At 45.7% G+C, this 16734-nt stretch overlaps 1 protein-coding gene across 3 annotated transcripts in view; it reads right to left on the bottom strand.

Annotated features, from left to right (window-relative positions):
- Positions 1 to 16734, bottom strand: part of PRKCQ (protein kinase C, theta) — a 90422-nt gene that overhangs the window by 51497 nt on the left and 22191 nt on the right. For all 3 annotated transcript variants that reach the window (XM_011974911.1, XM_011974912.1, XM_011974914.1), the window contains 5 exons: positions 14959 to 15088; positions 7676 to 7785; positions 6786 to 6903; positions 5084 to 5244; positions 188 to 361 (listed from right to left, as the gene is read on the bottom strand). In XM_011974911.1, coding sequence (XP_011830301.1) covers positions 188 to 361; positions 5084 to 5244; positions 6786 to 6903; positions 7676 to 7785; positions 14959 to 15088 — 693 coding nt within the window. The remainder of the gene's footprint in view (positions 1 to 187; positions 362 to 5083; positions 5245 to 6785; positions 6904 to 7675; positions 7786 to 14958; positions 15089 to 16734) is intronic.

The raw sequence follows: 16734 nt of genomic DNA, 5'->3' as shown, positions 1-16734 counted from the left end.
AAACATTCTAAGTAAAACTTCCATGGTGTGTAGAAGGGATGAAACTTGTTTGGATGGATGGCAGGTACACCGAAATGTAAGGTAAATATGGAGGCAACGACCCGCCTCTCCTAACGAGGGCGCCATAGGAGGTACCACGCTGAGACAGGTTAGAGCGGAAGTAGGGTTGTCGGAGCAGAAGCCATACCTTGGTCTGGAACGTACAAAACATGTGCGTCAGAAACGGATGCTCCCAGGCCAAGGAAAGAACTCTCTTCTCTACCATCGTGCACTCAACATCATCGTCCATCAAGACCACATCTTTCTTTAAGGCCTTTATGGCGAAAAATTGATTGGTTTTCTTGAATTCTGCCAGGAAGACCTGGAAGGAAAGGGAAGAAATAACTTTATTTTAGAATTTGGATTCTCACTTCTTAAAAAAGAGACAGAGTCCTGAGAGACACCTGTGTTGGGTGGGAAAAGAGGTTCCTTCTCCAACCCCCACCCATCCTGCACAGGTTATTCCTGAGACAACATGGAGCACTTCACTGGTTTTGGACACGACATCACTGTTTCATACTATCTTGGTACTCTTTCCAAGGGTTTCACAAAATTATTAAGCAATCGAATGGGTTTTTAAAAGTGTGCCCTGCCTGCTCAGGGGCCTGAGTGAGGGTATAATAAAAATCCAGAGAGAGAGCGTGCACAGTGAAGAAAGAAGAGTTGAATGTGGAGAGGAGAAATTGTATTCGAAACATCACTGCAAGTGCACATAAATCCTAGCTTTGTATTTTACCCAGTTTTTCCAGGCCACAAGAAGAATGGAGGGATATAGTTCTCCTTGTGTACTTAAAAAAACAAAAACAAAAACAAGAACAAAAACAAAACAGCAGCCAGGCACGGTGACTCACGCCTGTAATCCCAGCATTTTGGGAGGCCGAGGCAGGTGGATCACCTGAAGTCAGGAGTTCGAGACCAGCCTGGCCAACATGGCAAAACCCCGTCTTGACTAAAAAAAAAAAAAAAAATTACAAAAATTAGCCGGGCATGATGGTGGGCGCCTGTAGTCCCAGCTACTTGGGAGGCTGAGGTGGGAAAATCGCTTGAACCTGGGAGGTGGAAGTTGTGGTGAGCTGAGATTATGCCACTGCACTCCAGCCTGGGTGACAGAGTGAGACTCTGTCTCAAAAGAAAAAATAAATAATCACCATTTTCTCTGACAACACAGCAATGAATTATTCATAGCAGCATGTATGGCACATAGTAGGTCCTAAAATGTGACTAACACTGGGTTCAAAGAATAACTTGTTCAGATTCTTGGAGCTACTAGGGAAAGATTTAACTCCGAAGTTTACTTTCCTACTTGACTTCGTGGCTCTCATATCAAAGGACACCAAAATGGGAATGAAACATTTTAGGACCTTCTACATGTCACACACTCTGCTACCTACTTTACACTTGCGACCTAATTGTATTATCTGATTTAATTCTTAGCTCATCACGCTCTGCAAGACAGACGTTAACAACACCAACAACAAACACTGAGTTCAAAGAATAACTTTCTCAGATTCTTGGAGCTACTAGGAAAGATGTAACTCCAAAATTTACTTTTCCCACTTGATTTCGTGGCTCTTATATCAAAGGACACCAGATGGCATATGATGGAGGGTTTCAACAATTTTAGGTTTTGCAAATGATGCAGCAACACACTGTTGTCAATGGTAAGGGCATGGCATTTGGAGACAGAAATTTCTAGCTCTAGTTTTATTTCACAGACATTTACTAACTGTGGAAATATGGACAGACGAATTAGCCCCTCTGGGCTTCAGTTTCCAATTACTGCATTCTCTAACTTACAGGACTGCTGTGAAAGTCAGGTAAGATGAGACCTGGGAAAGCAGACTCTAAAATGATCTCTGAATCACAGTTGTTAAAATTCAGTCATTTGTCATTTGTTTCTTTCCTTGACTTTTGGGAAAGACCGAAGTCGATGATGCTACAACAGCCCTGAACACGCGAGAGTCTAGGTTTAAAACGCGATGGTGCAGGTTCGTGGCTTGGTGGTAGCTGACTTGATAGAAGGGATGAAACTTAGATGGGAATTCAGGCAAATGAATGATGCTCACATCCCCAGAGAACACACAATCTGTTTTCGTAGGCTTAAAAGTTGTGTGAGGAGAACAAGGGTATAAAGGTCTTGGTGAGGAAACATACTTTCCATATAAAGGCAGAAGAGAGAGAAAAGACAAGTTTTGGAGTATTCTCAGTGTTGTGAGAAAGAGAAACATGGCCATCCTATCTTGCTTTGATACCTCCCCCTCCTCTCCTCTCCATGTGTAGGGACTCAGGGTCCTGATGAAAAGAAGTAGATGACTTTGGACATGGAGTGGGGGAATCCTGGGGCTCCCAGCTGCGCCTTGGGATACTAAGGCTTGTAGGTTTAACTTAACATCTTTCTTATTAACCTTATTCAAATGTAGAAATCCACATGGGAACAAAGAAAGATAAACATTTCATTAACAATTAAAAGTACTCTTTTAGTAATTGCTTCTTTCAGTAAAACATCCTAAAACCAGCCATAAACTAAGAAGTCGAAAAGACAATTTCCATCTATGTAATGTACTTTCAATTTTTGGTAACAGGTTATAATTGCACATTAATTGCTGCTAAATTATAATGAAGACTGGCTGTAAAATTGTCTATTATGCTCAGATTAGCACCAAATGAGCCTGCTGTGGTTCATATTACTGTGGAAATGAACAAAAAGAATTCATGAACATCAGCTACCATGTGCTGGACAGAGTAGATTTTGCTGAAAGGCAAGGCATCAGTGTTGAAACACAAACCCCAAATGGAGCACAATATTATTCAGCTATGGCGACTGCTCAGCTGCATTTTAGTTTGTTTAATATTAAGTAAACTGGGTAAGACATCCTGCCAAAGTCTGGTGAGCAGGGGTAGTGTATACTGCTGCCTTTGGCTGCACAGATTCATGGAATAGTCATCTCTGATTAAAATTTTCCTAGGAGTCCCATCCAAGAAGGTAAAACAAATAGGAGCCCCATTAATACATGAGGTATCCTTAATATCAAAATTATCTAAAAGCCTGTATTCCATATCATCGCTCCTTAAATCACTTGACTGCTTGAAAATTTTCTGCGGTCAGTCACCAATAGTTGGTTTGGTTATAATTTCTTAAATTATTTCTTCTTCCTTCTTCTCACCTCCCCCACCCCCTTTTTTTTTTTTTTTTTTTAAGACAGAGTCTTGCTTTGTTGCTCAGACTGGAGTACAGTGGTGCGATCTCGGTTCACTGTACTTTGGATCCATAAATATTCCTTTTTTTTTTTTTTTTTTTGCTTGTCCTCCTTTTGCTCTTTCCTTCCTCTCCGTGTCATCTATAAGTGATGGAGACAACTCCCCACCTGCATGTATGGCAGGAGGAATTTAGAGGAGAGACTTTCTCTGCAATTTTATTTTCCAGGACTCTCAAGCTGCAGTTTTCTTATGGGCTGAATTGTGTCTATGCTGAAGTCCCAATCCCCAGTACCTCGGAATGTGACTGTGTTTGGAGACAGGACCTTCAAAAAGGTAATTAAGGTTAAATGAGGTTATTGCAGCAGGTCCTAATCCAATATGACTGGTGTTTTCATAAGAAGAGAGCATTTAAGCAGAGTGTGGTGGCACAACTGTAATCCCAGTTACTAGGGAGGCTGAGACAGGAGGATCACTTGAGTTCAGGAGGTCAAGACCAGCCTGGGCAACATAGTGAGACCCCATCTCAAAAAAGGAGAACACTTAAACGCAGACATGCATAACGGGAAGATAATACTGAAGGCACAGAGAGAGGGCTGCCATTACAAAGCAAGGAGAGGGGCCTGGGAAGAAATAACCCAGGCAACACCTTGATGGTGAACCGCCATCCTCCAGACCTGTGAGAACATGAATTTCTGTTGTTTAAGCCAGCCAGTATGTGATATTTTGTTATAGCAGCCTGTATTAGTCTGTTATCATGCTGCTAATAAAGACATGCCCAAGAATGGATAATTTATAAAGGAAAGAGGTTTAATGGACTCGGTTCCACATGGCTGGGGAGGCCTCACAATCATGGTGGAAGACAAAGGAAGAGCAAAGGGACGTCTTACATGGTGGCAGGCAAGAGGGCATGTGCAGGGGAACTCCCCTGTATAAAATCATCAGATCTCTGCCAGGCGTGGTGGCTAACACCTGTAATCCCAGCACTCTGGGAGGCCGAGGCGGGCAAATCATGAGGGTCAGGAGATCAAGAAGACCATCCTGGCTAACATGGTGAAACCTCGTCTCCACTAAAAATACAAAAAATTAGCCAGGCGTGATGGCGGGTGCCTGTAGTCCCAGCTACTCAGGAGGCTGAGGCAGGAGAATGGCGTGAACCTGGAAGGCAGAGCTTGCAGTGAGCCGAGATCATGCCACTGCACTCCAGCCTGAGCGACAGAGAAAGACTCTGAAAAAAAAAAAAAATGATAATCAGATCTCATGAGACTTACTGACTATCATGGGAACAGCATGGGAAAACCCATCCCCACGATTCAGTCAGCTTCCGTGGGTCCCTCCCATGACACCTGGGGATTATTACAATTCAAGGTGAGATTTGGGTGGGGACACAGAGCCGAGCTCTATCACACCCCAAGGAAACTTATCCAAGCCTGAAGACATTTAATAGAGAGAGAAAAAAAATCACATACAAACTAAAACAACACTCCAGGCTTGAGAATGAAGCAAAAGAAGAAAAAACAAAATGAAACAAACGCAAACACCGTGTGAAACAGGAAGTGGCTGAGGCACCTTCCTATGTCTTTGGTGCCCAAAGACATCAAACTCAGAGGCGTGTGAGATGTACACTCTCCAGGCAAAGTAGCTTTGGAGACACAGGTTTCCAGAAAGCTGAGGCTCCTGTGGGCCTAGAGTCCTCGGGGTCCCTATTTATTCAGAGCCCCCTCAGGAAAGCTGTCTCTGACACTTACATGCAGTCCTCGTGGCCCCACGAGTTTAGTTTCTTTGACCAGGAACTTGGCTCATCAGTTCCTAGAGCTGGGCCACAGCGTTGTCCTGTGCAGTAGCTTACCTTGCCAAAACTGCCTTTCCCCAACATTTTGTGCAAGATAAAATCCTCGATTTTTAGTTTCATCTGCAGAGATGGTCTTTCTTTGTTCAGTTCAGGTTCCGGAAGATGGCACATTTTATCCACCTCATCCAACGGAGACTCCCAGGAGATGCCCTGAGGCTCTGAAAATGGCAAGCTGGTGGTTAAAAATGAACATGGAGTAATGGAGGCCATTCCAGTTACTTAGAGCACGTGCTTTCTCTTCTACTTCCCATGCTGAGGCTCCATCATAGTAACTGGGAGTGTTTAGAGGGTTTCCTGCAGTTCAGGCAGCTTTAATACCTCTCCATCTGTCTGTGCGGGCAGCGCCCCTGTCTGTGAGCCTGGCATTTGGAATCTGGAGTGTGGACTAAGTCTCTTTCTTCAAGACTGGAAATAGTTCAACTTAAGAAACACATTCCAACATGCAAAATACACAAGCTCTGTTAATAATGTCAAATCAAGGGCATCTAGAGATTTTCACCAAATTTTAGGAAAAAATGATTTTCAATTGTTTGCATGGCTCACAAGCACGGTGGCATCAATTTCTACAATTTACAACGTGAGAGAGAGGAAATGAAATCTAGCAGATTTTTAAAGATCTGAACTGCATCATTCATCACAGAATTTAAGTCAAGATGCTGCCTATGTTGGCCAGGTGCGGTGGCTCACGCCTGTAATCTGACAACTTTGGGAGGCCAAGGTGGGTGGATTGCTTGAGCTCAGGCGTTCGAGGCCAGCCTGGGTGACATGGTGAAACCCCATCTCTACATCTCTACTAAAATACAAAAAATTAACTGGGTGTGGTTGCGTGAGCCTGTAGTCCCAGGTTGGGAAGCTGAGGCAGGAGAATCCCTTGAACCCAGGGGGCGGAGGTTGCAGTAAGCTGAGATTGTGCCACTGCACTCCAGCCTGGGCCACAGAGCAAGACTCTGTCTTCAAAAAAGAAAAAAAAAGAAAAAGAAAAAGATGCTGCCTATGTTGATCATTGCTAAGACACGGTCTCCTTGACTGCCCGGCAACCCCTCCTAAATGTAACCCAAACCTTTCTTTTACATTTTTAAGTTGATTTTAAGTCAGAGAAAACATGAGAACTTTTTAGGAATTTTCTCCTGACTACAATAGTCTTTATATTTTTAAATCCCTGGGTTTATCTTTCATACTCTTTCAAGGACAATAAGTATTTTAGAATGTATGCTGAAACGACTCAGGTCTCAGAAACACGGGGTCATATCCATTCATGAACTACTTTCAAACAGTAGGCTGGAAAAACTGCCATAAGGTCACGAAAGTGGCTTTGAGTCCTTCTCTTTCCTACCCTTAAATTTAAGTCTCAAAGGTGCAGAGTAAGAATGTCTTCTGCGACCTTCCCACCACCAAGTTTTAAGACAGATTTATTTCTGTAAAACCATATGACACGGACAGAATGTAACATGCTGAAACTCTAAGAAAACATTTGCGGTTGTTCCCTCCAGACCTATCCCATTTTCTAACCCCCACCTCCTGCCTTTTACAAAGGTAAAAGGTTTTGGTTTCTTTTCTAAGGAGTGGGAGCCTCTTAATTGGTAGCTGGAGGTGGATCACCTAATCAGACCAGGTAAGCTGATAACTTAAATCCAAGGGCATCAGTTTAGGGTTGAAATTAATGACTGACATTGATTAGACTGCTGACCAGGACAGTTACCTCGTTTTCCTGGTGTCGGTAAACATGGCGGCCTTGCTTCATTTTTGGTGGAGCATGGGAGACCAATTTCAACCGGACCTTCTCTGAAGATCTGTTCAGTATCTCTCAAGCAGCGAGCCTAGATGACACACGGAGAGTCAGACCACCCACCATTGAGGGAACAGCTCAGCCTGCTAACCATGGGGACAAAAGCCATTTAAAATTCCTAAATGCATAGGGTCGCCGAAGCTCTTCTTTTCCTCAACATTCTTTTAGAACTCCATATTCTGGGAAAGTCTATCTACTATATTTTACGCATTAGCAGAACATGTTTTCCTCCTTCACACTTTTCTGAGGCTGACAGGATTCTCTCATGCTGTCTATGTCATTCCATCACAAATAAAGACAGGTGGTCAATGGATGGGAAAACAGCTGATACAGGCAATGTCAAGTCTTAAAGAGGGGTTTTCCTTGGATCTGAGAATTCGGCTAATGCCAAGGCAGTAAACAGCAGGGCAAAAGTTGCCCTGGACTCGGTGTTCTGTGAGGACTCTGGGGATGATGCTAGCACATAAGTGTTTTCCCCCAGGCTATTCTATAACCCGAATATATTCACATAAAGCTCTCAATGAATCTTCAGTAAGTTTAATGAATGTATTTGTTTCTGCATTGCTCATGCCATGAAGAATTTAAGATTTTATAAAGCTCGGCATAATACAAATGCATCAAATCACTATCTCAAATGGGGCGGCGGTGTGGGCACGGAGATGAAAGCCAGGGGCAAGGCCGGTGCTCAGAAACACATCCCAGCATTTCCCGTAGGGCTGCCACAGGTGAAGGAGCAGAAGGGCATGGACATCCTTGCTGAGTGGCCATGGTGGGAACGTGTCCATGGCACATGCTCCTCCTACCTGTTGAGTGCTCTCAATCATGGCCAGCGCTTCAGCCATTAGCTTCTGGTTTATGCCACAAAGGTTGGCCACCTTCGTCTGGCATCTGTGATGTACATTCATGCCACATGCTGGAAGGAAGAAGGCAGTTGGTGAGCAAGAGTGGAGGAACCCCCTGGTGCTCAGCAGCTCTCTCTGGAAGTAAGACAGAGCCTTGTGGATATGGAGGGAAGCCTACGGTGCCACGGCTGGGAGGAAGTTGACCCTGGCTCTCCCTGGTAGTGATCCACGTGCTGGAGGGGAAGTGAGGTAGGAGGTGGGACTCAACTCTGGAGGTGGGGTTCAGATGCCAGACTAAACTGAAGACTAGCTAAAACAGGGATAGGGCAGAAGCAGCTTTCCAGAAGATGCCCACCTGCGTGCCATGTCAGTTTACCATTGCCATGGCAATACCCAGACGTTACCACCCTTTTTCCAGGAACTTAATTTGCACGTAGTTAAAAGTGGGTATAAACAGGACTGCAGCACTGCCCTGAGCTGCTACTCTCTGCCTCTGGGGTAGCCCTGCTCTGCAGGAGCAGTCATGGAGCTGTCACACCAACAGAACTGTAACACCGTTGACCAATGAAGCTGTTTTCTTCTCCTAACAGCTGGTCGTTGAATTCTTCCTGGGCGAAGTAACGAACTCTCCTGGGCTAAGCCCCACTTTGGGGCTCACCTGCCCTGCATCAGAAGAATGTTCCTACCCACTCCAATCTGGATCCAAAACATCCCCTTTCCTACCTGGGCTGTGAGGAGCTTCCCCTGGCCTTTAGGTTGAAGCCCAGGAGGCAGCCTCAGCCTGCAGATGTTTTATTTATTTAATTCACAAAATTCTTTTGAGGCTACAAAAGTGAAATCTTTTCTTTGGAACAAAGAATAACAAAAGAGGGTGGGAATGGTTAGGTCTTGAGATTCTTTTACTCTTTGTCTTTCTCTCTTGGGATATGATAGGGCAGTTTTATAAGTAAGCTAAGGCCCGAGGCGGCTGCACCTGTGTGACTGCCCGGAGAATGGCAATAGGACTTGATGGAGCAAAAGCACCTCTTTCCACCTCCCCCTTTTCCCCCCTGTGCCCACTTCTGCCACCCACTGCCCAGCATCCTCCTTCTGATAATCTCCTTAGGATATAATTTTCCTAAGGCCCATGATCACCTCTACTTTCATTAACAGATCCCCTTCTAAGAGCTGTTCAGAAAACAGCACACCACACTCCTCACAGCCAGGGCAACAGCCCAGGCGGAGGAAGGACAATGGTGATTGTTTTACAGAGACAGGCACTGTGGTTTAAGGATGTCAGAAGCTACCTAGACCTATTTGTTTGTTTGTTAGCTTTTGTTTTTGAAACAGAGTCTTGCCCTGTCTCCCAGGCTGGAGTACAGTGGTGCGATCTCAGGTCACTGCAACCTCCACCTCCCAGGTTCAAGCAATTCTGCCTCAGTCTCCCTAGTAGCTGGGATTATAGGCGCCTGCCACATACTGGGCTAAGTTTTGTATTTTTAGTAGAAATGGGGTTTTGCCATGTTGGTCAGGCTGGTCTCGAACTCCTGACTTCAGGTGGCCTGCCTGCCTCGGCCTCCCAAAGTGCTGGGATTACAGGCGTGAGCCACCACGCCCGGCCAACTACCTAGACCTATTTAAAAGAAAACCAACAGGGCTGGGCGCGGTGGCTCACACCTGTAATCCCAGCACTCTGGGAGGCCAAGGTGGGCAGATCACGAGATCAGGAGATCGAGACCATCCTGGCTAACATGGTGAAACTCCGTCTCTACTAAAACTACAAAATATTAGCCGGGCATGGTGGCAGGCGCCTGTAGTCCCAGCTACTAGGGAGGCTGAGGCAGGAGAATGGCGTGAGCTCAGGAGCCGAGATCGTGCTACTGCACTCCAGCAGTGAGACTCCGTCTCAAAAAAAAGAAAGAAAACCAACTAAGGAGTTTTGCCAGAATAATTACTGCATTTTCTAATTGTGGCAGCAAGTTTGTTGAAATATTATTTTGGGTTTCTTTTCTTCCCTATATGGTTTTCCTTCCCTGGTCCCTCTTGTCCCCCAGCCCCCTGCCAGGCCATGTCTTGCCGGAAGCCAGACAAGGTTATTTTTTAAGAATTTGAGTGGGTGGGAACCAAAGGCCACTTGTCCCTAAGGACAAGGGCATGTGTCTGAGAGCAGGGAGGGGAGACAGCACAGGAGGTTGTGCCCCTCACCTCTCCTGGACTTTGGAAGAGAGGAGCAAGATTTTGTGGATGCAGAAGTAAAAGGGCAATGCTGAACAGGTTGGTGGAGGTGCTGTGTGTATGTGGGAAGGGATAGACTAGGAGGCTAGCAACACCAGGAGAGGTCACGGCAGAACACACTTAGCGAGACTGGACCAGGCATGGGGGCCTCAGCTTTGAAAAAAAATCACAAAACTATACATGGTGTAAAAACAGAAAGCCACAGGCTTCACAGTGTGGGCTTAGATGAGGATGCCAACAGCAGCCGGGTGTTAGAGCACATTCCCCAGTCTCCAGGCCCCTGTACCCATGGCTCCTCAAAACCTCGTGTGATTATGGGAAGGGTAGAGGGCCCCAAGAATTACCAGATGAGAATCTTAACTAAGTGGATCTCAAAGTCATAAAGAAAGTGATATTTCTTGCATGCATGAATTGATAACTTAAATTCACATCTACGACCTAGTTATAGAAGGCAACTCAAATAAAATGAACCAAAGTTTTCTTTCATCTTTATAAGTCACATGAGATGTTAAAGAAAAAGAAAGAGGAGGGGGAAATACTTGAGCACCTGTCAGGTGGGTGGAGAATGGGGTGCTGGTGGCAGATTGCACAGCATGGACACTGTGTGACCTTGGGCAAGTCATGCATGCTCTGGGGGCTCCTGATTAAGGATCCCCAGCACTGAACTCATGATCTATACAGGATTCTAGCTCAGGGATCCTAAGATTCAGGGTGAGTGTTCTGATTCATGAATCCTGAGAACACTAGCATAAAAACTAACTTGCACTGCCAGTGACCAAGAGATCCCTCTTGGACTGGAGAGTGTGTGCGCATGTGATTGTGTAAAGACAATTATTGGTTTAGAAATTCAAATTTTGTTTATGAAACAACAGCATTAAAGGCCGGACACAGTGGCTAACACCTGTAATCCCAGCATTTTGGGAGGCTGAGGAGGGCAGATCACCTGAGGTCAGGAGTTTGAGACCAGCCTGGCCAACATGGTGAAACCTCATCTCTCCTAAAAATAATAATAAAAAAAATTAGCCAGGCATGGTGGTGCACGTCTGTAATCCCAGCTACTCAGGAGGCTGAGGCAGAAGAATCACTTCAACTCGGGAGGCGGAGGTTGCAGTGAGCTGAGATCGCACCACTGTACTCCAGTGTGGGAGACAGAGCGAGACTCTGTCTCAAAAAAAAAAAAAAAAAAAAAAATAGAGAGAGAGAGAAAAAGAAACATAACCATTAAAATAAAGAAAAATCAGATATCAAGATTTCCAAACTCCAGCTGACAGAGTTTGTGAGTAGAGAGTGTTGTAATAGAAGCAGGCATTGGGTGCTGTGAAATCGTGCGGTCTTAATCTTATCTGCTGATTTGCACACGTGTGTGCAGAGAAGCTTAGCACAATAACTGGCATTGAGTAGGTGCTCAACAAATACAACTTCCTTTTCATCTTCATCATTTATTGCACAGATGTAGATACTAAAATATTTAGGTGAAATTTGGGCAACTCTTACCTGTAGTTTTCACTGGCTCACTCTTCTTCAAGTAGCTCAACAATAAAATAAAATAAAGCAGAATTTTCTATGTAAATAACTATTACTTTTTTTTTTTTGACATGGAGTCTCACTCTGTCCCCCAGGCTAGAGTGCAGTGGCACGATTTTGGCTCACTGCAACCTCCGCCTCCTGGGTTCAAGCGATTCTCCTGCCTCAGCCTCCCAAATAGTTGGGATTACAGGCGCCCACCACCAGGCCCAGCTAATATTTATAATTTTAGTAGAGACAGGGTTTTGCCATGTTAGCCAGGTTGCTCCAACTCCTGACCTCAAGTGATCTGCCCACCTCAGTCTCCCAAAGTGTTGAGATTACAGGTGTGAGCCACCTTGCCCGGTCAACTATTAACCATTACTAGACCTAGAATATAGGCACAGATATAGCCATAAAAATTCACCTGAAGCAAAATCTTTTCTGCATATTTAAAATCTTTGTTGTTGTGCTGTTGTTGAGACAGCGCCTTGCTCTGTTGCCCAGGCTGGAGTGCAGTGGTGCGATCACAGCTCACTGCAGCCTCAGCCTCTTGTGTAGCTGAGACCACAGGCGTGCACCACTACCCCCAACTAATTTTTTGATTTTTCGTACAGATGGAAGTCTCACTTTGTTGCCTAGGCTGCTCTTAAACTCCTGGGCTCAAGCCATCCTTCCACATTGGCCTCCCAAAGTGCTGGGATTACAGGTATGTTATCGTGCCTGGCCTAAAATCTTTACTATAGAAAGGAATTTTTTTTTTTTTTTTTAAGATTGTGCTGCAAATTCCACATTGTCAGCATAACTCGCATAACTCACATTCACCTTATTTAGAAGGTGTTAGGTTTTAACTTGGGTAGCCCCAGCTCCATTTTCTTACGCATCACTGTAACACCAAGTGAGGTTGTCAGCTAGGACTGAACATAGCGGGATGGAGTTTCACTTTGCTCCTAACACTGTAGCCACATCTAGGCTTCTCTGTGACTTGCACGGCCGTGAAGAAAGGCCACCACCATCTCCACGACAAGGTCATAAGTCTTTGTTACCAATCTATCAGGCCGTAACTCAATTTCTTGGGGGGCAAAGAGTCCCTCTGGATTACTGTTTTCATAGGAATTATCGTGGGGAGAGAGAGAAGGCAGGGTAAAAGGCTAAAGAAGGCCCTACTTAAGAAGACGGCTTGTAAGGAGGCAGGATGCAAGGGAGGCAGAGAGGGAGGGAAGAGAGCCGGAGAAGAGGGCGAGAAGAGTCCAGAGAGGAGGACGCGGGCGTGTGGGGAGAGAAGCAGTGGGGAGAGCACAGCGGCGGGTCAGGGACCCGGGGGGTGTCAGAAGCAAGAATGGAAAACAAACCAGGGCACGGGAGGGAGAGGAGAGGGGACAAAAGAAAAGGGGGAGGGGAGCACTTGAAATGAAGATGGTAGGAGAGAGCGGGGAACAGAACCGAACGGAAAGGAAAGAATATTCGAGGAAGGAAATGAAACGAAGCAGGCACGAGAGCCCTGCAATCACGCCCAGGAACCCCCAGGGAGTTCTAAGCTGTGCTGCGGCGCTGCTGGGACCAGCTCTTCTTGTAAGTGGGTTCTCGGGCTCCCAGGACATAGAATCCGACCTGAGACCATCACAGGAGAACCAAGAGGGGAGAATGTCTTTATTCCTGTTTCTGTGGATACGGTCAGGATGCCGGGACACTAGGTGTTGCCTCTGAAGTCTTAATGAACTCTTAATACCCTGCCTATCCAGGTCTTCTTGAACAGGGTGTAGAGAAAAGCGTGTCAGTGTCCTTTGGGGTCAGGAAGGGATTCTTGAGGCCAAAGTTGGCTTCCTGCGATGTCTGCTTTAGGTAATGAGTTGAAAACCTAACCCCTCCTGCCTCCACTGAGAGGTCGCTCTGGGTTCCACCAGACGTGTGAACACGATTGGGATGAAGAAGGGGAGAATGCGGAAGCTGCTGTGCCTCCTTCCATCACGTACCTCATCACTCTAAAGAGAGGACCTACATTAGTCAGTAGCACTGATCAAAATATGGCTGCCAAGAAAAAATAAAGTGGCTTGTATATTTAATACTTCATCATAAGAAAAGGTCTGTGCTCACCAGGCATGGTGACTCACTCCTGTAATTCCAGCACTTTTGGAGGCTGAGGAGGCAAGATTGCTTGAACCCAGGAGTTTGAGACCAGCCTGGGCAACATAGTGAGACCCTATCTCTAAAAAAAAAAAAAAAAAAAAAAAAAAAAAAAGGCATGGTAGCATATGCCTGTGGTCCCAGCTACTTGAGAGGCTGAGGTGGGAGGATTGCTTAAGCCCAGGAAGTCAAGGCTGCAGTGAGCTGTGATTGAGCTACTGCACTCCAGTCTGGGCAACAAAGTGAGACCCTGTCTCCAAAACAAAAAAAAAAAAAAAAAAAGGTAAAAGAAGAAGAAAACAATAAGAAACTGTCTGTATGTATGCAGCAGGTGGCTCTCCTTTTGTGGCTCCATTCTCTGGGCCCTGCCCCCGTCTCTTCCCAACCAGAAAGCAGAGTGCCTTGTCAGTTCTCGTGGTTTTTTTTTTTCTTCCCTAGTCCTTAATCCTAGTGTAACAGCATCTGCGCTTCTAAACATTATCGCCTTAGCAACTTGGAGTTGTACAGCAAGAAAGCCGTGCCTTGTTTCCTTTTTTGATGGTAGGTCTGAGAAACTCCAACAGTAATGAATGGCCGGTTAGGCTCTGCTGCGATCCCGGCCTTGGAAGAAAGACCAGAGAACAGGCAATGGCGGTTAGAGCTGGGCCGGCCTCTTACTGGGCACTTGGAGTTCAGAGCAATGGTTTAGGGATGGATGCTCAAGCTAATGTTACAGAATTTCTGTGCAGGACCTTGCGTCAGCCAAATGAATGTGCTGGGCTTTCTCTCTGATGAGATGACAGAAAGAATCTCACTAGCTGGTGCAAAGGAGAAGGGTTAGAGTACCACATAGCTAGACCTGTTGGGATAAGGAAGGGCAGCCCAGAACCCACTGAGGAAACTACTATGGATGCTCAAGCTAATGTTACAGAATTTCTGTGCAGGACCTTGCGTCAGCCAAATGAATGTGCTGGGCTTTCTCTCTGACGAGATGACAGAAAGAATCTTACTAGCTGGTGCAAAGGAGAAAGGTTGGAGTACCACACCGCTAGACCTGTTGGGATTAGGAAGGGCAGCCCAGAACCCACTGAGGAAACTACTAGTAGAAAGAGTAGTGAGAGGAGAAACACTGTCTTCATTTCCCCCGGGGCTCTGGTACGACAGAAGGTGATGGAGCTAGGAGCTTTGATCTTGAACCTGAACTGCTGTGCTCTTTTCCGGGATGTGGGGGTGGGGGTGTGGCAGGGTGCAAGGAAAGGAACATAGTGGCTTATTGCCCCAGAAGACCATACTTATGATCATGAGTTGTCTGGGCTGGGTGTGGAAGTTGTCCCCTCTATATCCTCCCTCCAGTTCCCCAGAAAGCCTCGCTCCATCCCCTAGAGGGTCCACGTGGGACCATGCTCACCCCCCGCTGGACTCACCATCACACTTGAGCCCTTGCCTTGCCAGTCCCCACAGCAGGGTCCCACAGTGCTCACAGAAGGTCGGGCTCTTGTAATTGTAGACTTTAAATCTGTGTGGCATGTCAATTTTGAATCTCTCCTTGTGGAACTGAAAGAAAGGCAGAAGGTGACATCACGTGTGTGTCCCTGGGGCGCCGACTTTGGATGTTCTTGCAGATACCTTAGCATAACTGACAGAGGTCATAATGAAAACACTGGCATTGTGTGCATTTTAAACCATCATTGTCACTTGTCAAGCCCCGGAGTCATGTCTGAAGACGGCAGGCAGCCCTTAGCAACCGTAGGTGAGGGGGCATGCTTGCCTTCTGCAGGTAGCAAGCACCCTGTAGACAACTGAAATCTGAGGCATCCGCACAGACAGGCTAACAGCTCAGGATGATGGCAGGAGGGTTATTTAAACAAGCGCTAAGGAAACACTGCTTCCATTTAAATAGATGAAGATTCCCTTCCTGTTTTAGTATAAATATTTTCTTTTCTCTTTCAGTCCAGAACTAGTGCTTTTAACCTTTGGAAGATGTAAAAAAGAATGCCTTCTTTAAAGGAAACATTTCTATGGGTTTATCAGTATTACTGCCTCATGTGAGAAGCATTTCACACCTATTATTCATGAACTGAGGTGGCAAGAGGAGGGGGTAGTTCCTGCCAGGTGCGGTTAACAAATATGTCACATGCATCATCTACTACACAGGTGATATCTCACGTAATCCTCAAAATACCCCATTTGAGGTAGCTGCTATTACTGTTCTCCTTTGACAGAGGAGGAGATGAAGCACAGAGAAGGTAAGAAACTTGCCCAGGACACACAGCTGTAGAGCTGGGATATCTATAAGCTTGGCAGTCAGAATCAGAGTCCAGCCATTCTCTTTTCTGTCTCAAAATAAATGTGAAGACTTAGCGAGATGAGGAGAGGGGAGTGGGAGAAGGATGCTAGTGATCGATATAGTTTTTTTTTTTGAGATGGAGTCTCAGTCAGTCACCCAGGCTGGAGGGCAGGGGCGCGATCTTGGCTCACTGCAAGCTCCGTCTCCTGGGTTCACACCATTCTCCTGCCTCAGCTTCCCGAGTAGCTGGGACTACAGGAGCCCACCACTATGCCCGGCTAATTTTTTTGTATTTTTAGTAGAGACGGGGTTTCACTGTGTTAGCCAGTATGGTCTCCATCTCCTGACCTCGTGATCCACCTGTGTCAGCCTCCAAAAGTGCTGGGATTACAGGTGTGAGCCACCGCGCCCAGCCTAGAGTTTTTTAAAAAAATAGTTTTCCAGAGTTTAAATCAAACTTATTGCATGAATAACAACAAAACACTTGGGTTAGTTGGATTCCTGGTAAGAATGTCAATATTCTTGTGTAGGATAAAATGCTTTATTTTCTAAAGGTTTATCATCTCTGCAGAAGTTTCTAACTCCACAGCTCCTTTGGGAAGGTGCACAGCACAGATGCCTTATTCATCAGCACAGCAGTAGATCTAACCTTCCCGCCAGGGGTACTGGTCAGCGTTGGTTCTTTAGAATGACTGTTTAGAATTGATTAAAAATTGCTCAGTACTTACTATAGCCATTTTCAACCAAGAAAAAAATAATTTTCAGGACTCACTTATATTCCACAGTTTAAATATGAACAATTAATAGGTCAAGGTCCAGGCTGGAAGGGGACCATTTCGAATTCTGAACACAGGCCCAAATGGCTCCAGACCCCATGGCTGATGAAGACTCTATGTACACACTTTCCAGTATG

This window comes from Mandrillus leucophaeus, unplaced genomic scaffold, assembly GCF_000951045.1.
Source record: "Mandrillus leucophaeus isolate KB7577 unplaced genomic scaffold, Mleu.le_1.0 Scaffold15, whole genome shotgun sequence".
Classification (NCBI taxonomy): Eukaryota; Metazoa; Chordata; class Mammalia; order Primates; family Cercopithecidae; genus Mandrillus; species Mandrillus leucophaeus.
This window is presented reverse-complemented; position numbering and strand designations above follow the sequence as displayed.